This window comes from Crocodylus porosus, unplaced genomic scaffold, assembly GCF_001723895.1.
Source record: "Crocodylus porosus isolate Cpor-Errol unplaced genomic scaffold, CroPor_comp1, whole genome shotgun sequence".
Classification (NCBI taxonomy): Eukaryota; Metazoa; Chordata; order Crocodylia; family Crocodylidae; genus Crocodylus; species Crocodylus porosus.
Window position 1 is genome coordinate 52,553,969 of NW_017728886.1, and position 24,711 is coordinate 52,578,679.

Below are 24,711 nucleotides of genomic sequence, written 5' to 3' on the forward strand. Positions count from 1 at the left end.
GCAGTGTGGGGAGGCAGTTAGGAAGGCCAACCGTACCTTGTCATGCATCCACAGATGCATCTCAAGCAGGTCAAAAGAGGTGATCCTCCCCCTCTATGTGGCACTGGTCAGGCTGCAGTTGGAGTACTGTGTCCAGTCCTGGGCGCCACACTTTAAGAGGGATGTGGACAGCATGGAGAGGATCCAGAGGAGGGCCACTTGCATGATCAGGGGACAGCAGGGCAGGCCCTATGAGGAGAGGCTGCAGGACCTGAACCTGTTCAGTCGCCACAAGAGAAGGCTGAGGGGGGATCTTGTGGCCTGTTATAAACTAGTCAGGGGGGATCATCAGGCATTGGGGGAGTCACTGTTCCCCCGAGCACCGCCGGGAGTGAGCAGGAATAACGGTCACAAGCTGGCAGAGGGTAGGTTTAGGTTAGACATCAGGAAGCACTATTTCAGTCAGGGCGGCTGGGGCCTGGAACGAACTTCCAAGGGATGTGGTGCAGGCTCCTACCCTGGGGGTTTTTAAGAGGAGGTTAGATGAACACCTTACTGGGGTTGTTTGACCCCAGTACTCTTTCCTGCCATGGCAGGGGGTCGGACTAGATGATCTGTTCAGGTCCCTTCTGACCCTAGGAACTATGAAACTAACACAGATACACTGCACATTAAGATGATAGCAAAATGTTATATGTATAGAGCACATATATCTTCCCAGCCATTACCACACTGTCCTTTACTTTTACTTTACATTGGCATTCAATTATGATCAGTACCTGAAAAACATTGTATTGGCTTCAGTGAAAACAAGGTAAGTGAGAATACAATGAAATTATACAAAATACGTATATTGTACACAATATGTACACTGTGAAGATGGGCAAGATTAACTAGAGCACAACTGCCCCTCGTATAAACAAAACTAATTAGACAAGTGAACACCCCTTATATTTGTAAAATACTTCTTTGTTAAGTGATTATTGTGACAGGGCACTTAGTGCATGTCTGCTGCTTTAAGAGGAGATGTAGCTGCAGTGAAGGGCTCAGGTGGCAATCAGGGGAGTCACCTGACCACCAAGGGGCCAGGCTACCAGCACATAAGGTCAGGGCCTGAGCTGGTCAGGCATTCTAGCCCTGAGAGCTGCAGAGAAAAGAGCTCCCAGGCAGCAGAGCTGCAGCAGGGCTCCTGGGTAATGGCTGAGGTGGGATAAACAGCACTGAAGCAGCACTGGGGGGTTGTGGATGAGACTGAGGAATGGAAGAGGTTCCAACAGGCCCAGGGGTAGGGCCAAAGGCCTGGGAGTAAGACCAGAGCTCAGGAAAGGGACAGAGAAGGTCAGAGACCTGGGAGCATTGCCAGAGTCCAGGAAAAGGTCTGAGATCAGAGCAGGGGCCCAAAGCCTGGAGAGGGGCAGAGGCAAGGCACAGACACCCAGAGATTGGGGCCAGGGGCCTAAGACCCAGAGGGACAAAGGTAGGGCAAAGAAGCCCAGATATTGGAGGCAGAGTCCCAAAGCCCAGAGAGGGGTATAGACAAGGCAAAAAAGGCCCAGAGATTGGGGCCAAGGACCTAAGGCCCAGGAAGGGGCAGGATGCAGCACCTGGGAATAGCCAGGGTAGGCGAAGTGCCAGGGCAGGGAGGCCTAGTCATAGGGACTGAGACCATGACCCAAGAGGGCTATAGACTGAGATGACTGATAGCACCTGTGAGGAATGGGCTTGGTGTAAGGGACAGTTGGAGCCATGTAGTTAGTCCTTAAGGCCCAAAGCAGAGCCTATCTGAGCTTCCCTTTTCGCTAAAAGGCACCAACATTAAGGCGTGGAAGAAGAGTGAAGGGGAGAGTACCCAAAGAGAGCCAGACCAAACTCAGTGGCCACCCTTGGGACAAGCACTTGTTATAAACATTATATATATATAGTATTAGAACAAATTTGCTAGTTTGGCTCAATGCAAAAAAATTATTAACACTATTGGAGGAAATTCATCTTTGCAGATCTTTGCTTCACAGATGAGCACTACATAGAAGGAAACTAGAACCTATTATATGCTAGTTCAATTAGAAGTTCCCCTATGAAGACCTTGGTTAGATTCTCAGATTACATAAATTAGCTTACCTTTATTCACTCACATCAACTATGAATCTAGGATCTAATGAATATAAAAAACGCTTAAGCTATTTAAAATTAGATTTAAATTTACTTTTCAGTATTTTATTATACGGTTACTGCTTAGATTTCTTTAATTTAGAGATTTCACTTTTAAAGCTAATTTCTATTCTTGTGTACATATAGGAGATTGAATGTATTCACTAAATAAAAAATTAAAAGAAGTACTGTTATCTAATTATGTTATTTGATCTTTTCTCCTTATTTTACTACATAAAAGTACTATTTAATTTCCTTTTTCATTTCAAATGCACTAGAACAGAAGATCAATATTTTATCTATAGATTGCATATGTTTTCTTCATTTTGAAGAATAATATTCAAATTTAAACAAAATTCACAGGACTATATCTTCACTATTTTTATAAAACTGCATTTCTGTTAAAATTAGATTTTAATGATAAAAATTGTAAATAAGCAGAGTTTGTGTCTTAATCATGCTTTACTTTTGAAATGTGTGTGTGTGTGTGCACACGCGCATACACATGTGGGACTAAATATTAAAAAATGTATGCCTAAGGCCCCTGACATACATTCACTTAATATTGCAATGGGATCTGACCCCAGTCCCAACAATTGTGCCTCCTACAATGCCATACATGCATGGCAAGATGCATGAATTTGGGATCAGGGATTATTATATCCCAATCACACCAATACTACTTGCCATTGCAGGGGGAGCTTAGGATCATGAGCCCAGGCTCCCTCTGCACCAGCAAGTTGCAAGTTGGGACCCCAGCCCTGCAAACTGGACCAACAATCAGCTGAGTGTCAGCCAAGACCAGACAACCTTGGGTCCAGGGCTAACAATCAACTGACTCTCAGCCCTGGCTGAACAATCCCAAGTCCAGTTTGAGAACTATCAGGCTGACAATCAGTTAATTGTCAAAAACCCGTGCCCAGCAATGCCAGCATTGCTGCCAGGTGTACGGGTTGTTGCTGAAGCCAATAATTTGAGATGCATCTTTGGTACCAAATACAAAGCTATTAAGAGGAAAACTTAAGAAAAAAATCTGAAGAGTGATGTGTACATGTGTGTATTTTATCCTATATAACTCTAAGCTATTATTACCTTTATTAGTGTTGCCATCATTCAAGTTAAATTATCAGTTCCAATGTAATTTCTATTTATCAAGTATATAAATTTGCTGCTCGATTTAGTATCATGTTGAAACATGAAATATTCTATGTGCACAATTATTTCATAAACAATACTTTATTACTTAATCCATTTTATAGAGTAAAAGTCATCAAAGCATTTTTAAATTTGCTTTTTAATTGCTTGTTTCATTCTAGAAAAAGTTCATTTAGAATTAAATGTAGGCCACAATCAATTTGGTCATTTGGTTGTATACACTTAAGGGTCGAAATACTCAATACTTAGCCTTGCCCCAGGAGGTTGATCCAATTGACTCAATCTCCAGAACAGGCAGATATGTTCACTTGTGATCAAATATGCCTTAGTATACTTCCAAGAGTAAGCAGTTATACTGCCTGCTTTTAAGTAACAGCCTACAGGAAGTTAAAGAACAGGGTTACAGACCCTCTTCAATCACAGATGATTTAAACCCACATTTCTCACTCCCCAAGAGAGCACTCAAACCATCAATTTATATAATAGACTGGATAGAACACCTTCACCCATGTTGTTGAAGCTTAACCAAGGGTACAGAAGTCATAAAGCGAAAAGGGAAAAAAAACAAGAGACAGCATATTTCAGCCTAATGTTTAGGGAATTCAAATGGGAAAGGCAGACTTGGAATTCTCTAGTTAACAAATATGAAGAAAAATAAACACTGAGATTTGCAAATAAAATTGATTGTGTCAATAAAATGCAGGCTCTTAGGAGTCTTATGAAGATCACTGTGTAGCAGATACCTGAGTTATCTCCTTGTTATGGGATGGCTAAATCTTGAAGGGGTTTCTTTTGATTTGGTTTGGGGTTTTTGTTTGTTTGTTTTTACTTTTCTGCCCCCTTTCTTACAGACTGCCTTAGATAACTATAAGTATATAGATACCTGAGCTATGTTTAAATTATCTAACACAGATATTGGTAGCTGTCTAGCTATTGCAGTCCAGAGCTCTGCATGGGCTAATTTATTCAGCTGAGTAGACTGATACTAGATTTTATGCAAACAGCTCAAAGATTTGCCATCCTCCAGGAAACCCTAAACTCTTCAGACACCTTGGCAGATCCTGGCATTAGTTTAGTCTTCTCTAAAAAGATAGCTTATTTTCAACTTAACAGATTTCCTTTCTTTTTGTCAAATTTCTTGGCTTTTGGCCTTCTAGACCAAACTAGTCTAGTACAGGGGTCAGCAATTTCTGGCCCTGCAGGATGGAGCTGGTTTACCAAATTACTTCATTTGGCCTGCGAAGCTGGGACATTAATTACAATTCAACTGCTTGGGGGGAAAGCAGCAGCTGGGTTCGAAGCATACTGCCAGGAATTTGGGTGCAGAAGGAGCAGCAGTGGCTAGGTCATAAGCATCACCCTGCTTTTGGAGCAGGCTGCATTAATTGGCCCAGCCACTCCCAAAAAGGTTGCTGACCCCTGGTCTAGTAAGATCTGCAGATCAAGCCAGATTCCTCAGTGATAATGGCTCTTCCTCTATCCTTTAAAAATCCTCAAGGACTTACCATGGGCCAGCTAAATCTTGAGACAGGGGAGCGGTTGTTTTTGTTTGTTTATTTTAACTTTTGTGCCTCTTTTCTTATAGACTGACTTTAAATTAACTCAGTAAATTCATACAATAAAGACATCCCAATAGTTAAGCCAATATACATTTATAAATTATCACAAATTAGCTTGTATCTGTCATATCGTCAAAGCACTACAGGGTAACAAGGAATTGTACATTAAGAGACTTAGAAGTAAAGAACTCTGAAGAGTATATATTCTCAATTTTCTGAAGTAAACAGCAACCCAAACAAATCACTGAAAAAACTAAAAGTCATAAGAAATACAAAACTAACAAACTTGTCTGCATTTCATTTACATTTGAATAATAAACTAACCATCTCTTTTCTGTAAAAATAATTACACGATTTTATAACTTTTACCTCTCTAGAGAGTTTTTTTTCAAATATACAACAGTAAGACTATTACCTTTAATCTTTATTAATTGGTATTAATTAAGATAAATTCATTGATGATGAATAATATAAATTGTAATCCCCAAAATCCTAACAAAACCAATGCCTGGTTGTGTGTTCCTGATCATAAGACTTCTCTTACAGGCATTTAAAACACTGTCACACTAAATTCTAAGTTACATTTAGGAAAGGGGAATAAGCCGACAGTAACAAGGACAAACACATACCCTTAATAATCGATTCAGCTGCATACAGGTCCCGCTTGTAGGTCACCTAAAGGACAGATAAAGCTCATTAGACTTAGCAGAGCAGAAGGGAATGTAAAACCAATAAAATAGTACCCTGAAGGCAATTCTTTATATTTGAAATACCATAAACAAATGATATTGTCAATTTCTTAATTAAAGTAAATATGCTTGGCAAATCAGGAAAACAAAACTTCCAAAAATCACAAGAGATTCTCTAGAACCATATTCTGTTGTTAAATAGCTAGATCTATTTAGAATTAGTTTGAAACCATAGCACATTTTAAAACTCTTTAGAGAATTGTAACAAGCATATTTTTCTTACGATAAAACACCATGATTTCGTGTCTTTCATCCTTTCTTAGCACAAGGTTTATTTTTCTATGCTAAAATACAAAAATATAGGACTGGAAGTGACCAGCTCTGTCATCAAGTACAATCTCCCTTAAAATTCCTTCCTAACCCTAACCCTGGCAATCAGTTTAACTCTGAGCATATGAACAAGACACCAGCTGGGCACTTGACATGTTTATAACTATTACTGCACCCCACTTAATATCTCATCTGTAACTCCAGCTAATCTTTGATGCATAAGAGGAAAGTAAAAAACCTAAAAGCCCAAGTTATGCCATGCAAAAAAGAAAATTTCTTCTTCCCCTTACAGATCACCATCAAAAACTCTGAAGCATGAGATTCAATGATTATATACAATACATTTCAACAAATATTGTAAGCATAGCGAAAGCTTAAGTGAAAGAATATGAACAAAGGAAAAAAGCTGAATGCAGGGTCTTCACAAGAATCAGCAAATTCCCTTGGTTCTAAACTAAAAGCAGATCCTCAAAGACAAACTTCTCTGAAAAACCCCTCAAAAGTCAAGAACAGACTGACATGCACACCGAGCAACCTCTCAGATTACTGCAGTAAGAACCAGCTTCATGCCAACCCAACCAAGACGCAGGTCACAGCTTTTCACCTATGCCACTAAGAAGAAATTAAAAATCATCTGGGATGGAACACTACTTACAATCACCCAAACCCTGTGTACTTGTGTGTTACATTAGACATACTTTCAAAGCACAAGTAGAGAAGATGAAAGGAAAAGTCATAGCTTACAACAACATATTCCAAAGTCGGTCACCTCAAAGCGGGGAGTGAACACAGCTACATTTCAAACCACTGCTATCATTTTGCGCTACTTCACTGCAGAGTATGCATGCCCAGTATGATCAGAACAATCATTTCATGCCAAGAAAATAGACACAGTTCTAAATGACAGCTGTTGTGAAGTAACACAATGTCTAAAGCCAACACCAAAGGATAGCCTCTACTTACTAGCTGGCACTGTACCACCTGATATCAGAAGGCAGCAAGCCAAAAAGAAAGATCATGGCAGATGGAAGACCCCAGACATCCACTCTATGATCACAGAGACACAAAAGTAATTAAATGGCTTAAAATGTGAAAAAATTTTGTGCCCAGTGTTGCACCTCTGGACACAATGGCTGCCAGGGCCTGACTGAGATTATGGAAGAAAAAATTATGTGCAAGCAGGTGCTCTGAAGTGGACCTGGATCCCCAGGAGGACCATCCAAGAGAGGCAGATCTTGACTGGCCAATCTGGCAATGCCTGAATTGCCTGAACACACAAACTGGAAGGTCAAAAACAAACATGATCAAATGTGCCTACTCCTAATGACATGAATATATGTGAGTACAATGAAGTGCAGACTATGGAGTATGCGCTCATTTGCCTATTTGCCGACTCCTTGGTGAGACCTGTAAGAAGAAGGACCTCACTACAGTGACAGAAAAGCCATCGCTTGTGCACAATTCTGAAAAAACATCTAGTTTATGAGAAGAATACAAGAAGAATAAGATGACTCTAAAATACTGCAATCCACCTACCCTCATGGCAAAAAATGTTTAAATGTTCAACCTCCTCCTATTACCAGGAGGCTGCACTTCACCTTCAGACTACTTTCTTTCGTTTCTGCCACTAGACTGCATCTGTATCAACAGCAAAGTGAAGAGATCTCCCTCATTTGCAAGAAAAATGCCTTGTTCAGAAGGCCATCCCAGGACTGCACTGTTTCTAGTTTTCAGTATAAATTTACTTGTGACTAATTTATATGCAGCTGATCATTTATCAGTATTTAGGGTTACCATATGTCTGGGTTTTTCCAGACGTGCCCGCTTTTTTGGCCCCCTACCCTTGTGTCTGAGCAGGTTTTTAAAATGCAAGGAAATGTCCGGGTTTTTGTTTTGCCTCTGCTTTCCCAGGCTGGCTGTTTGGGGCTGGGAGAAGTGGGCAAGGTGACTGGCAGTCGGGAGGGGTCACATGCTCTCTGCACAGGTCCTGGCAGAGAGAGAATAGGTGGGGGTATGGGTGTGGTGGGGAAAGGGGGCAGCAGAGCATATCACTGTTCCCCCCACAATCATATGTCCCTCCCCGCCTTTCCCCACACAGGTTACTCTTTTTTTGATACTGGAAATATGGTAACCTTATACGGTATTATTGTATTTTGTTATGTACAACATGCGCCTTTCCCCACAAAATTAGCCCCCCAAAATAAGGGTGAAAGTTTTAAGGCAGGGGAAGCTGCTTTCTTCACTGGAAAAGCAACGCTCCTGGAGACACTGTGCATGCCAGGTAGCTGCAACATGACTGCTCAGCAAACTGAAGGGAGGGAGTCTTATGTGAACCCTCTCACAGCTGTAGTTATTGGCTGAACATAATAGCTTGTACTCAAAGCAGCAAGTGAACTGTTGGTAATTATCTTGATGAGGCTTGCAATATGGAAACAATGCAACAGGAATTATTATAAAGAATTATTTACATTAAAGAAGTAACAGTCTTGTGACCAAAAATCTAAAGCCCCAAGCTTATGATAAAAGTTCTTGGTATTAGTTCCTAACTGAATACTTTTTCCTCAGTCTCCAATATGTATGAAAGTTTATATAAGGATAATGGCATGGTATAGCTGAAAGCAGAACTTGGACTGCTTACTGCAAAAAAACCCAAAACAAACAAACAAACAAAAAAATCGCAGGGTCCATATAATCTCTGTTACATAAAACTGAAAGAGCACATATAATTAAAAATCCATTAGCTAGCACTTTCAGTAACTCTATTAACTTGAAGGTAGTTTCTTATGACTAGAGAATATTAAAAGTAGTCCCTGTATTTTTTTAAAAAGAAAGAGAACGACATAATGGGTCTAGTTATCTAGATCCAAGCAAAGCATTCAATATTAAATATAAAGGAGGCAAAACGTGCGTGCACGTGTGCATACCTCAAACTTTCACAGGCTTCTTATGGAAGTCTGAAGCAATATACTGATTTAGAATTAGGGTCATCCTCAATCTCCATCCCGTTCTCAGTATATAGTTTATGCTTCTTCCTTCTTGGTTTTCTTTGTATTTATATAATCAAAGTACCATTTGTTATTTGTTTAAATTTTCTTCTAAGCTTAAGTAGACATTTGAACATTTTCTTTAATTTCCATACTTTGTGACCTCCAAAACATAACACTTTTTATTACTAACTTCTTAGAGTTCCTGTAAGTTTCCCTTCTGGGTGCATCCAGATGAGCATGGACGTGTGGTATGTAGCACCACAGACCCCATCTGTGGTGCCACACACCACTCATGCAGTTGCTCCCCGCACTGCTACTTTGCACGGAAATCCCAGGATCAAAAAAACCCACACCAAAAAAAAATCAGGGTGCATATATGGTGCCTGCGCAGAATGCCCAAAACCGGAGCCTGGCGGGCCAGAGACACAGCAGCTGCCAGCCTGGCTTCCTGCTGGAGGAGTGCTGCAGCTGCAGCTCCCGAAGGCCCCCAGGACCCAAGGTAAGGCTGCTGAGGCCAGCACAGTTGCTGGCCCCAGCTTCTCTTACCCCACCTGGGGTAACCTGCCACATGCCAGTGCACATGTGGCACAGGCATTCCCTAGGGACAAGGAGCAGTGGCCCCCCCTTGTGCCACTGCTACTTGCCCCTGGGGAAACAAATGTTCCTGCCTGTCTGGCTATGCTCCTAAAGTCTAAAACCTTAGTTATACATCTATCCTGCTAATGAACTAAAATAAACCAAATAAACTCAAGATTTTTTTTTTATAATTAGCAGTTCTGTAAGAAGCTCCCTGCTTACTAAAACAAAATGTAAAATAGTTTCACCTCTCGCTGGTTCATCACCCGTTTGATAGAGAAACCTGCCCGTTCTCATTCAAAACTGGCTCATTTACAATTATTAATAATGTTTACTTGCCAATCTCTCTCTGGAAAGATAAGAAGTCTACCATAATCACACAAACCCAACATTATTTCTCCCATCATCTTATAGCCATCTCTACATGGATCTAAGGTTTCAAAAAAGGGGGGGTAGACAGTGTGGCACCTCATCATGTATAGCACAACCCGTTTCTCTAGTTAAAGGCATACTAGAGGCTTTACTAATATGGTAGGGGACTACCATTATATTATTCAGTTTAAGATAAAAGCAAAGCCAAATATAACTAGTGCAACATGCACTAATTTGCTAGGTTACATATTAAGTTAAAAAAACACAACTAGGCAAAAATATTCAATAGTCAAAGGATATTGTCTCATTAGTTCTGTAATCATTATAGTTAGATATGTGTCTCATTCAGATTCACAGAACAAAATCTAGCACACTAAAGCATCTTGACAGTACTTCTAATATTTTGCTGTCAGTCACCCAAGTTCGTATCGCTACAGCTAAAAACAGTCTGCAGAGCTGTGAAATAGAAACGAGCAATTTCTGGTAATGTCTAATAGACAGCAAAATTGCAGAAGAAAGGACAGTTTGAATAGTGGAACGTTAAGACCGTTTTTAAAGGATAGAGAATCATTAACACCTGGGGACTGGAAACAAATTAACAGGAAACAGGGAGATGACAATAATTCAAGTCAATTTATTCTTGCAGAACTATCTGAACAGAAATACTGCTCCTCCTTCCAGGCATTTGGTTTTAACATTTGGGTGAAGTAGGAAGCAAAGAGGGGTGGAACCGCACCACTGGATCCCCTCTGGATCCATCCCTGCCTATTTCCAAGTCTGAGACTAGAAGTCTACTATAGCAACCTTTGCCTCTCTCAGTACGAGATTTCTACTGTTTGCCCACCTAGAGTGATTTTCATCCAAACAGATTCTGTTTTATTTGTGCCATTGCTTCCTTCACAGTTAGCCAGTTTTACTGTAAGCAAAACTAATTTTTAAAATATTTTTTCACAAAAAGAACAAGCGGCAAGAAATATAATTACATCTGGTATCAATAAAAGTCAATGTCAATATACTTTGAATCAGTTGTGTCGGGGTTGTGCTTGTCCAAGGGCATTCAGAAATAAAAATGATTCCAGCCACACGTGGGTAAAAGAGCTAACAGGCTGACCAGTATGGACTATACTGTGAGCATCTGTTGAAAAGAGATTCAACAAAAAGTAAAAGTAGGTTCTCATGTGGATATTCAATACATCCACTTTCTTGTGCAAATTCAATACATATCTCACAGTAAGTACTGAGTGGTAATCAATGACTCAATGCCTGGTTGGGAGGAGGTATAAAGTGGGGTTCCCCAAAGGTCTGTACAGGGTCCACCATTGTTAAATACCTCCATAGTTTGGATGATGGGATTGAGTGCACATTTTGGCAAATCTGCATGTTACAAGTTGGAAGGAGTTGCAGACAATATGGAGGGTAGGGTTAGGATCCATGACTGGGATAAACTGGAAAAAATGATTTGCAATCAACCAGATGCAATTCATCAAGGTCAAATGCAAAGTTCTGTATTTGGGACAGAATAATTGTATGCACAAATACAAACTGTGGAATGACTGGTTAGGCTGCAGTGCTGCAAAGAAGGACCTTGAACATTGGCCACGGCTTGTTTGCAGTGAACCAACAGTTCTCAGAAAGTGTAAAATAAATCTGGAATTTGGGCTGGCAGATAGATTCTCTTGTTAGACCTGTCAGAAGTTCTACCTGCTGCCCAGCAGAGTGGTAGGTTGACAGGATGGTTGAAGAAGGTAGCTTCATGTCACAGGGAGTATGGTTATTTTCTCAATAGCTCTGTTTCCCTACACAAGGATGAATATGGCACAAGATAAGCAGGATGCTTTTGAGCTTGGGGCTTATGGGCTTTTTTTTCATGGCAGGCACATATATTCAGAGGGAAAGTTGCCCTATATTGTAATTGTATGTGGGACTTAATCAGTATGAAAGCTAAGCAGTTCTGCCCTCTCCAACGGGATATCCTGAATTGTATTTTTACCTCCTGGAACAAACTGGAGTCAGATTATTATTACCAAGACCACAACCACAGAACATAATACAAACAGAACACCCTCCACCGCCTGTGAAGAAGTCTGGGCCACCAGTCAGCCACAAACACCATCCAAGAGCTTATACATGAAATAGGATTTTTGAGTCTATATGAGACCATACTATCAGGCTAACAGTGTCTGCTAGTTTGTCTTCCAATGGAAGACTCACTAATAAGTAAGGTTTCCAGCCCAGCAAGCCTCAACCTCTTACCTTCTTGTCTGTGCGATTGCTTCTAAACCATTCGGGTTTTTGTTGGCAGCTATCACACCCCATGATAATGGTGTTGATTGAGTTTAGAAAAACCTCGAAGGAATCTGATAGCACTTGTCTACCTTCCTGGCCACAGAAGCAGAGGTTTCTGGCATCCACCATGACACTTTGGCCAGAAACATCTTGTCTTGCTAACAAGTGGAGCCAACTTCCTGGAAAAGAACTGCTGTAAAATATCCACTAACTCGTGCGTAGACTCCTCAACTATCTCTGGATGAATCTAAATAGCTTGTGCCACACATCTCACAAGGTCCTGAAAGCATCTGAAGTCAGCTAATTAGAGGTATCATGAATGGACCACCACCTCATGCACAAGAAGACAGTGAGTTATAATCAGCATATTTCTCTAGGTGGAAAGCCAAGTCAGGGAGGTGTTTCTCCTCTGGTTACATTGAACCTAAAGGCATTAAGAGTGATAGCCTGGGAATCAGCGACTACAGATGTTGACTACAACTTGTCCTTCTGTCCCTGGCTAGGGAGCCCAGGGCCAATAGGGCCACTTCAGTATCCCCAGGTCTAGGCCCTAACCCTCCAAATCTAGATGCTATGGGCCTTGTGATGGTGGTTTTTGTCACCCAGTAACTCTTCCCTTAATTTTGCTGATAAAAAAGCACAATCAAATACTATCTTTCTGTAGTATAGGATTTAAGCAACACTGCACTTAAATGCAATTTTAATAAACACTTACAATATTTATTCAGATCTTTTAGATACACATCGGCTTTATGAAAAGAAAAAATATTCTTTTTCCTCCATAACATCTGCTCAGTCTCCATTTACTGTTTTTTCCTCCATGTTGTCCAAGAAACAGAATGATAATATATTGGCAGAAAGTGACTGATGATATCCACCAATCTTTTGGCTTCAATTACCCCATCCCCCAGCTCAATTACCTTATAGCCGAGATGTAAAAATCCCTACTCTATCGGATGCAAGGAAGAACTTCTTTATGGTGAGGGTGACCAGTATCTGAAATGGACTTCCCAAGGAGGTCTTACAGCCCTCAACTCTGGAAGTCTTCAATAGGAGAGTGGGCAGACCCCATACTGGGATCATTTCATCTCAGCAGTATTCCTGCCAAGAGTAGGGAGGGTGGAGTGGACTTGATGATCTTTCGAGGTCCCTTCCAGCCCTTAATTTCTATGATGCTATGACTTTATTATTCTATAACAGGTTGACAGAAGGTTGGTTTTTATAATAAAACTCTAGAGGTAATTAATACAGGAGAAATATTCTCATTGAAAGCGGGAAAATACCCACAAACAGTAACTGTGTGTAAAGCGCATCAAGAATAAATGGATCAAGGGTAGCAAAAAGCCAGTGGGGAGTCTATCTACATTTTCAAGTATTGCTAGAGGTACAAATAACTTTCAAACAGAACACCCTCAAGTAATACCAGGAACACAATGCACTTAATAAAATCATTTTCTCAGATTGGTCCAAGTCAATGAACAGCTAATATTGCTCAAGATGAGACTTGCTCCTCGAACTCTTTGCTCAAGGACAATATTGTATGAGGAAAGCCTTTTATATAGAGGACTTGTATATCTGACCCAGTGATTTTAGACCCCTAAGAAGGTGGAATTTAATAATGAGGGTAATAGTAAACCTCCTAGTTACATCAACATTTCTTCTTTACCATTTATTTGATGCAGTATATTGACATTCTGTTATACCTGAAGGAAGCTACGTTGATGGGCTGACAATTTATTGAAGGCCCAGATTGTTTGGAGTCCTTTGAGAGAACTTTTGTCTGCATTTCATTGCTTTGTCATATGTAAAACACTTATTGGAAAAATTTGGTTTCAACTTATAACTCCTGGTCATATTTGAATAGAATCCGAAACAGTCTAATTTTAAAAATTCTCCAAGCTAAAGTTGTGATATAGAAATCCAAAAAGAAAAAGGCTAAATGAAGCTAGAAAACTCAAGAAAGATGGGCTGGGAAAAGAATCCTATGTACTTACTTATTATGTTATTTAAGATGCTGAAAGAAGCACTTAAAAATAAAGTCATGTACCTCCTCTCAATTGTTTTACAGTGTTTCATACAGAGTGTTATATCAAGTTACAAAGTAAGAACAAAGTCCATAATTGATGCAAGATGCAAAACTGGAAGAAGTTACATTTCTTAATAACTTCAAAAATTGTTTCCCAACTTATAAGGGATAATAGGCTGCAGTCATTCTATTACAGATACTGAATGCTCAACAGCCCTTTGAAGCATCATTATTTCAGTTCTTATTCATACGGGTGGAGTCTTTTTTCTATGTTGGAAGTAGAAAGACTGATGTTGATCCCTCTGGGTTCATATCAGTTCCTGGCAAGTATGATATGACTCACTGCAGCACCGAAAAGTTTCATAGGAAAAGCCCATAAACATTATATTAGGTATTCATTGCACGTAATAAGCTAATGTGGAGTTAACATATAGGCTGAGCACAACATTTCCAATTCTGAAAAGTGCTAAGCACTGTGCAGGAAAGGGTCGAAAGACTTCTACTTTTCTGCTAAAAGCCTTAGACATGTCTGAAAATTGCACAGAACATACTACACTTTTTGTTTCTCTTCCATTGAGTAGCACCCTACTTTGCAAATAATCCCATTGAGAACAATGGGACTATTCAAGGAGTAGGATTTTGTTCGGCATTAATAAGCATGACAGAATCTGATTTGTAGGAACAACAAGTAAGAAGAAAAAGATAGACCAGCTGTGATTTTTTATATATATATTTTATATGTATAAGAGAGAGACAAAGACAGAGAGAGAGAGAGAGAGAGAGAGATTCACCCTAAAGTGATTTAATTTTTTACTTTATGCAACCAGAACAAAGGAGTATTTTAAATTCTGCTGATTTACTAGAGACATTTGTACTCTAAAAATTTCACAGATAGTTCTGAATATTCATTAAATTTGCTTTTTATGTAACATTTACTTTTATCTTACTTAACATAGTGTTGGGTGGGTGGAAACTTACTGTCAAGGTGAAGTGTTCTGAACTGGCTCCAGACCTAACAATGCACTTACCATAAAATAATAAAAAGATTGATGAAAAACAGCACAACACAACCGCTACTTAGAGGAGAAGAACAGATTGAAGGAATAAATGTCACACAAATCCAAATCCAGCAATGAAAGGAAGTATCTTTAAGTTACAGAAATAGTCTCTGCCACCTCACTCCACATCAGCCCTTACCAGTAGTTAGGGGACCTAGAGAGTCATTGCCAAACAATATTTCACAATAAAAAGAATGTTTGAGGAAGACTTAATCACCATTTCAGATCTTTCTGAAATGAAAAGCATGCTTGATACATCACTAAAACCAAGATTTTTGCCACCCTGACATCTGGGCAAGAGAGAATACACGAGATACTCAAGGAAAAAGTAGGAAAACTAAAATGAAGAATATATTATGAGAAAGAAAATCAAAAGTAACAATTTGCCCTAACATGGAGACCCAAGTTGATGGAACACCATAACCATAAATCAGTGGGGGTGGCAGACAGGGCAACCATCCCAGGTGCTGACCTGGGAAGAGGGGCAGGGGGCTAAAATAAGTGTCTGCTGCTGGTAATTGTTATTGTAGCAGCAACTGGAAGTCACTGCTGCCCCCGTGCTATGGTTGCCCAGGTGCATTCCTACACTGTTGCCATAAACCATAAACAAGAGAATAAGACTCACTGGAGTATCAACAGATAAAATGCCTACTCCTTTTCACTGAAGTACATCTATCAAATGTCAGCCACCTTAGATGTTAAGAAATGCCTGTAAAAATGTGGACTACAAAGGGTAACTACATCTTTTTTAAAGGTATCATCTTGTTCTCAGGGTTCATATTTTTTAAAGTAAAAAAAGCCTTTATGGTTCCAGAGAAAACCTCCAAAAAATGACCAAAGTGCCAGTAACACAGTGTAAACAGCCTAAAACGGATCCTGTTTATGTCAAGGTAATAGTAATTCAAGTGGCTAACAATGATAATTTAAAGTTAAAATTGTGAATTATTTCACTGAGGGGTTATAGCTCACAAGAAAGGAGAGGGATAATTACATGGTGAATACCTACTGTGAGTGAGTTTTCACTTTGGTGCTTGCATTATGCAGTGCATCAGAAAATTCCAACTCAATTTTTCCCTAACTGAAATAGACCCAAGCTGAAGTCTCACATAAGAGTATCGAACTCCCTTCAACCTGGAGCGAAGCCCAGGAAGCGAGAATGATTTTTTCCTAACAATTTGAATATTTTAGAATCATAAAATAGAAAGACTGGAAGGGATCTGTAAAATCACCAAATCTAGTTCCCTGCCACGAGCAAGAAGTTATTGGGCTCAAACAAGCTCAACAAGGTACTTATCCAGCCTCATCTTAATCGCATCTAAGGATGGTGACTACACCCTCTGCTGGGTGTGTTTCTGGTAACCCTTACAGAAAAAGTTTTTTCTTATGTCCAGCCTAAATTTTCCCTCAATTAGCTTGTGCCCATTGGTCCTCATCCTCCTTTCAGCTTCCTTCTTGAAGAGTTGCTCCCCTGGATTTTGATGTTCACCCCTAACGTACTTGTAGGCAGCTCTGAAGTCCCCCCTCAGTCTTCTCTTACTCAGACTGAACAGGCCCAGTTCCCAGAGTCTCTTCTCAGAGAGCCTATCCTCCAGGCCTCTATTCATATGGGTGGCCCTCCTCTGTACCTTCTCGAGCTTATCCACATCCTTCTTGAAGTGTGGTGCCCAGAACTGGACACAGTACTCCAGCTGTGGTCTCACCAACACCAAAGTGTGGAAGGAATACCCCTCTGGATCTATTGGCAACACATCAGCTGATGCACATCAGAGCTGTTTGCCCTGCTAGCAAATTCATCGCACTGTTGACTCCTGTTCATCTTCTGGTCGATTGTGACCCCCAGGTCCTGTTCAGGTGCTGTGTCAGCCAGTGGGCCACCACCCATCATGTAGTTATGGTGAAGGTTCTTCCTACCCAGGTGAAGAACCCTGTACTTCTCCCTGTTACTCGTCATCTGATTCCATTCTGCCCAAAAACCTGTCTGTCAAAGTCATCCTGGATCTTTACCCTATCCTCTGATGTGCCCACATTTCCCCACAGTTTAGTATCATCTGCAAGCTTAATCACTGAGCTTTCCAACCCCTCATCCAAGTCATTAATAAGTATGTTGAAGAGCACAGGTCCAAGCACAGATCCCTGAGGGACACCACTGCAGACAGCCCTCCAGGAGGAGGCCATCCCATCGATTACAACTCTCTCGGATTGGCCTCTAAGCCACTTGTCCATCCACCACACTGTAGACTGGTCCAGCCCAGGAGCCTCCAACTTAGTCAAGAGGATCTCGTGGGAAACAGAATCAAAGGCTTTACTGAAGTCTAAGTAAATGATATCAACCTCGTGACCCTCGTCCAGCTGGTTAGTTACCTGGTCACAGAAAGGACAGCGGTTCAGGCATGATCTACCTTTGACAAAGCCGTGTTAGTTACTTCTAAATACCCCACCGGCTGCCGGCTTGTAATTGATGACCTCCTTAACAAATTTTTCAAATGTTTTTTCCCAGGACTGAAGTCAGACTGACCGGTCTATAGTTTGCAGGGTCATCCCTCTTCTCTTTCTTGAAGATAGACACCATGTTGGCCCTCTTCCAGTCATCCAGGACAACTCCCAAGTTTCACAACCCTTCAAACAGCTTTACCAATGGCCCTGCTATAAGCTCAGTTATAAGCTCAGCCAGTTCCTTCAGGGCTCCTACTTTTCTCAAAGGTAAAAGTATATTAAGGACTCCTAAACTTTCATGAATCTATTCCGTTCGTATTTTCTTGTTGCAAAGCCAGAGACCTTGTATATCTTACATGAATTACTAGAGGTACTGTGAATCACTTCTTCGTGACTTCAAAACTGAATTATATTGCTGTAACTGGGCTGCATTTTAGGTCTATTCAGAAAATAGCAAAATGGAGGCTTAAGCAGAATACCCTGTCGCTAGCCTATTACAGTACAACCTCATTACAATGAACTCCTATGGAACCACTGTAAGAAAATCTAGTTTTGTGGTAATATTTCTGGTTTAAATGCCTTTATGTTGTAATAATGTTGCATGCCTCAGTTTCCCTGACTAGCTCGGGGGAGTGGCAGGGAGAATTTAGAGAGATTGGAACCATGGCTGCTTTTCTAAGGGACAGAAGACATATTGAGTGACAAAGAAGGGAAGTGTCACATTGACAATTCAACAAGGTGAGCTACGTAAACATATTTTCCAGACGACATGCAGGTGGTGTCAAGAGAAGCATAAAACAATGGACAAAGCACATTGAAGAGCTTAGAATCCCTAAGAGACTGTAGGAGAAAAGCCAGGCTAACTTTGGGGTATTTAGAGGCGGTATAGGCTGTATTGGGGACAGAGGTGCTGCTTAACCCTTTGGAGGGGAGAAAGGACTTTGCTTTTCATGCTACGGTTGCCCGATAAATGCCTCTGTTGAAGAGAAGCCATCTGCTTGGGAAAGGAGTTCACCCACAAGTCCCCTTTGAAGAGGTAAAGTTCTGGTCGCAGGAGCTGCACTGAGGTTCTGTCATGGCTCTAAAGGACAGCCGTGGGTAACCAGGGAAGGTCAGGGACCAAATGGTTGAGTCTTGAAGTCACATGAATTCAGAAGCTCATGCCACTCTGGAAGCCACACCTCGCCAGGCTGGAGGGGCTACTTAGAGTAAGACTAGACAAAGCTGGGGGTCCCAAGCAAACAGTTCCCTAAGGGAATTTATGACAACCAAGAGAGAAGAGTTGTTTTGTGGTTTTTTTCGAAGAGGATACACAAGCAGCAAGGATTGCTGTGGGTGATGTTTTTTATTGGACTAGCTGCATAACTGAAATAGATTTAGACAAGCTGCTGTAAATTACAACTTTTATACTCATTAAAGAAAAGTGTAATTACTGTAAGTTAAGAAACTGTAATATTTTGTATCTGAAATGTTGACAAATGCGTTGTTTATACTAAAAAAGATCAGTATTGTTCTTACCTTCCAGAGGTCAGGTGATCCTTCAATGAGTTTGGCTTTCGTTTTACAGTACTTTAAAGCTAAGTGCAAACATTCTGTGCCATAATCCAGGTCATAGTCATTGCACTGTAGTAATTAAAAATAAGAAAAAAAAAAAGCTTTTATACTCTTGAAACATAACTGCAACATCACTTTGTATGAGAATATTTTTTATCCTGATTTAAATTAGGGAGGGGGGGTGTGTGTAAACACCATATTTCTTCTCAAACGTGTGCACAGAGAACTCTTCAGTAACAAAGTTCCATGTTAGCAACAACCTAGATGGTGAGGACTGTACTGAAGCATACCCATTTCTCAAGTGGCTAGAAGGAACACTTCACAGCTCAAGTAATGAGGATTCTAGCCAATAAGCTGGATGCAGTAACCTCTGAACTGCAGTACAAAAGCTGGTCTTATCATTTGAGGACATCTAAATGTTGAGGGCTTGTACAACAAGAATACTAGGACTGTGAAGCTAACATAGTGTCTCCTTAGCCAAGGTACCCTCAGAGACCCAAAGTAGAGGCTATGGGTTCTTCAAGGAGGTGCTTCTGACTTCTTGAACCTCAGGCTGCTCTGGTCCTGGTATAAACCGAGTGGCCTCTAGTCTACTCCATGATTTGAGGACTATTTATTAGCTGAGAAGGGATCCACATTCTTCTTTTCCAAACCAAGAGGAGGTGGGAGAAAGGATGCCAGTGGAGAGAGCTTCACTTGGGAAATACTCAAGTGTCTCCCTGTGGACAAATAACATCCTGAGGAGAGCAAATTAACGACTGAATTAATTAAATTCCCTCTCTTCCCTCTCTTCCACTCAGGCTAGAAAAGGAAAAAGAAAAACAGCTCAATACAACAAAAATTATTTTTAAGAATTAAGCTGGTCAAATATATAAGCAGAAATTGCAATCCAATTCACTTAGTCGTGTTCTTGTATAGCTAAACTGTTTGAGGAAATGCGTAAGTCAAGAAAATTTCCTTTGCTTCTGCTCAGATTTTGTAATGTCTCAATGAAATAAGTATTATTTCAGAAAAATGCATCCAAACACCTATTAATAAATGGAAATGTCTCATGAAATCCTAATTGTATTTTTTACAATATTTACAATATTTTTTCCCAGTCCGTGTCAGAGGTTGCAACCAACAACAACAACAAAAGATTCTTTAACATACCAAATATAAGGGAAAGAATGAATATAGCAACATATTTCTCAGAGTAGGTTTTAACAGCTTTGAGTAAGTACTTAGGACCATGAAATTAGGAGAATGAAATAAGTTATAATACATGATGAAGAGGGAGGCCATGTTTCAGGAACCTTGTGGCATTAACAGTAGCAATATAAAGGTGTCACAATGTTATTTAAATTCCACAGAATTTACATGTTCAAGAACTAAATAATGCCAACAACAAATGTAATGGAGTGGAGAATTAGGCACCTCAATATGGGGATTTAAGTTTCAAATATACAAAGATTTAGAGGCAAAATGTTAAAAAAAAAAAAAAAAAAAAAAAAAAAATCACCAGTAAGACCTGTGATATTCAAGTGGGTCTACATGCCAGAAGTTTGTTACTAGACATTTTCTATCATTAGGAGATTATTTATGTATACTAGTTATTTCCTAGTAATATGCTGAAACGCTACACAATCACAAATCAGAAAGATTCCACTGCCTTAAAATGAATGAACAAGATAAAGTTTTAGGAATTTGTATCTTTAAAATCACTAGCATATAATTAAAATTGTTTTTATTTTTAAATGCATGTGTACCAAATGATACAGGGGCAAGATGGAACAATTTCAGCTTTTTAGCAAAACATTAATTATATATCATTACTAGGGGAAATGTTTCATAAAGAGGATAAACCATCATTAGGGTATGACTGACTTCAAGAAATGAAATTAAATCAGACACAAAGCACAGAAATAACTAAAAACATATTTCACTAACACTTGTACTCTTGTGACATTTACCACTATGAACTAGCTCTAATTGTTTAAACCTAAATGCACTAGTTTTATGGGACAGTCTATGGAAATTATGTCAGCTAAGAAAAGAAGTGAAAAGACAGGACAGTCTCAACTCAAAGTCACTTAGATTCTTATTAACAGACCTGAATACAAGTAAAATTTTAATACTATTTTTAATGTGCTTTCTTTAGAAGCTTTGCTGGTTCTCAGAGAAATTCGTAACATGAGATTCAACCTTACCTGCAGAATGTCTGCTATAAAAAAGCAGAACATTTATAGGTAATAGTCCCACCAACTCCTGCATCCCAAACACCATCAGCTTAATTCTCTAAAAGGCCTGAGCCTTGGAACTACTTCAGTCTTCAGACAAATCATCATATGGTTCCTTTTTTTATTCTTTCCCTCTCCCCTCACCTTCTCATGAGCTGGTCACATGGTACAGTTTCCTGTAACTATCACAGACACGAGGCTCAATGACACTGGGAGAGTTTAAGCTCTGGAGCAGATATTTGAGACAGCAGATACACAGCTGGAAATCTGGTGCAAACTATCTCCAGAACAAAAGGAGAGCAGATGTCTTCAATAATAAAGAGGAAAATAAGTTATTTAAAGATATGTTTGAGCAGCTGGATATTCAAAATACTAAAATGTGTGCATCTTTGGTTACTGGAGGACTTGAAGATGACCCATGCTTCTTTTAAGACCTAGATGCTTGCACTTTATTATATTCTAACCAAAACTCCTCTCAAGATGCGCAAAAAGCCTCAGCAACAATGAACGGTCATAAATTCACTGAAATGTATGTACTCTGTATTGTATGCTGAGGCTTACCTATAGTTTTGTGGTATTTCACTCCCAGCAGATTTACTTTGGAGTTTATTGCAAAATATCAAAGCCCTGCCCAAAAGTAGCACAAGGTTAGTTTTCAAACATTATTTCATAGAATCATAGAAAATTAGGGTTGGAAAGGACTTCAGGAGGTCAGCTAGTCCAAGCCCCTGCTCAAAGCAGGACCATCCTCAACTATATCATCCTACTCAAGGCTTTATCTAGCTGGGTCTTAAAAACCTTCAAGGATGGAGATTCCACAACCTTTCACCATCAGGTAATTGAAGGTTGCTATTAAACCCCACTCAGTCTTTCTTATCTTCTTCAGACAAGAATCCAGCTCTTTCAGACTCTCCTTGTAAGTCATGTGCCCTAGCCCCTTAACCATTTTTATTGCCCTCCACTGGCCCCTTTCCAATTTGGCCACATCCCTTCTGTATTGCAGGAAGGGGCAAGACTGGATACAGTATTCGAGATGTTGCCTTAACAGTGCTGAATAGAGGAGGATAATCATTTCCCTTGATCTGCTGGCAATGTTCCTACTAATGCATCCCAGTATACCATTAGCCTCATGGACAACAAGGGAACATTGTTGGCTCATATTCAGCTTGTTGTCCATTATAAAGGTTCTTTTCTACAGAGCTGCTGCTTAGCCAATAGGCCCCCAGCCTGAACCAGTGTACGGGACTGTCCCATCCTAAGGACTTTGCACTTGTCCTTACTGAGCCTCATGGATACATCCAATGAGTGTGCACGTAAGGTTTGCAGCACCTCAAAGCTGTTGAGGCACTGCAAACCACATGCAGCTGGTGGGAACCTGTTCACAGTGCCACAAACAAAAATTTGACACTGGGCAATTCCAATGTCAAAAAAGAAAAGTGGTATGGTATGTGCAGCAGCAGCAGCAGCAGCAGCAGCATCATGTGTCGCCAGAAACAGAACCTGGCTGGCCAGAGCCATGCTCTGGCTGCTGGCCAGGCTCTGAATGGCTGGATCTGTGCCACTGCTGCCCCAGGAGGCCTCAGGATCCCAGGTAAGGTTGCTAGGGCCAGCACAGGTGCTGGCCCCAGCCTCCCCCACCCCACCCTCAGACAAAAGACAGTAATACAAACATGGTGCTGGTGCTATTGCTATTGCTGTGGGAAGAGCATGCCCCTGCACATGCACACATCCTATGAGATTTCTTTTGATTCAATCCTCCAATTTGTCTAGATCTCTCTGGATCCTAGCCCTACCCTCCAGTGTATCCACTACTCCCCCAGCTTCATGTCATCGACAAACTTGCTGAGGATGTACTCCATTCCATCTTCTATGTCACTGATGAAGGTAATGCACAAAACTGGTCCCAGGAGCAATCCCTAGGGCACTCCACTTGATACCAGCTGCCAACTAGACATTGAGCCATCGACTACTACCCTCTGAGCCCAAAGATCCAGCCAGTTTATCTGCCTTACAGTCCATTTATCCAACCCATACTTCCTTAGTTTGCTTGCAAGAATATTGTTGGAAACTGTACCAAAAACTCGCTAAAGTCAAGATATATCACATCCACTGCTCTCCCCGCATCCACAAAGCCAGTCAGCTCATCACTAAAGGCAATCAGGTTGGTTAGGTATGACTTGCCCTTGGTGAATCCATGCTGACTGTTCTCCATTTAATCAAGGTAAATTATATTATTTTGCAATCATTTGATAAGATCCACCCTACTTTTTGAGAAACCCAGGTGAAACGTGGTTTTAACAGACTAGGAAAGGTATTCAAAGTGTAGGCCATACGTGGGTCAGATGCAACATGAGCCATGGGTAACATATACCATGTCATGACCTGACCTGAGCTTGACCTGTGCAGCAATGATCTAAGTTGAGCATGCACTGTAAACAGTGATAAGGTACACTAATATAATACAGCAAAAGCTCTGTTATCAGGCATACATGGGGAATGGGGGGTGCTCGATAAACAAATATGCTGGTTAACTGAGAGGTGTCTTTGCCTGGTCAGACAAAGCGCCACTCCCATCGCACCTGGTGCGTCAGTGTGCCAGGGGACAGGCACCGTGTCATCCCTCCCGTGGCATCAGTGTGCTGGGGGACAGGGAGCGGGGCCCTGCGCAGGCTGCTTTGCCCTGGGCCGTGGTGCAAAGTGGGGCTCAGTGAAACCAGAAGTCCCATTTCCAGTTTTGCTTTTGCTGAATTGACTGGCGTCAACCAGCATGCTGGTTAATAGAGCATGCTGGTTAATGAAGTGCCGGATAACCAGCTTTTACTGTACAAGGAAATGGAAAAGGTATAGCTCTGAAGCATAACCAAATATAGAAAACTGTGTTAGGTATCTAATCACGGTTAAACTGAGACAGCAGATTTCTCCAAAGCTCAGTGACAAAGCAAAACCAAATCATGACAAGTCCTCAAGGAAACTGAGAAACCTGGCCAGTGGACCTGTTTTACCCTTAAATCCAAGGTGACATAAGCACTGTGTTTATTAATGTAAGTCATTGCTATTGTGTATCCTAGTAAGCAGAGACCTACTTAATTCAGGATTTTGTGGAAATCACAAGATCAGGCCTTGTCTGCAAATTTGGGCATTGTTCACAAAAGTAAAAAAAAAAATCTTACTAAAAATAAAGTGCTGGTTCTCCAGTGGGAGCCAGCAGTCCTCATGACCGCTGCCATCTGGCCTCACAGCCCACCAGCAAGAAGACAGCCACCAACGTAAAGGTGACTGCCATCTTGGCTGCTCCCCCACCCCTTCCCCTTGCTGCTGATTGGCTGAGCAGGCTACCCAT

General features: G+C 40.7%; 1 protein-coding gene across 2 annotated transcripts in view; it reads right to left on the reverse strand.

Annotated features, from left to right (window-relative positions):
* Positions 1–24,711, reverse strand: part of ISPD (isoprenoid synthase domain containing) — a 233,898-nt gene that overhangs the window by 134,848 nt on the left and 74,339 nt on the right. For both annotated transcript variants that reach the window (XM_019534084.1, XM_019534074.1), the window contains exons 4-5: positions 19,117–19,221; positions 5,471–5,516 (exon numbers count right to left, since the gene is read on the reverse strand). In XM_019534084.1, coding sequence (XP_019389629.1) covers positions 5,471–5,516; positions 19,117–19,221 — 151 coding nt within the window. The remainder of the gene's footprint in view (positions 1–5,470; positions 5,517–19,116; positions 19,222–24,711) is intronic.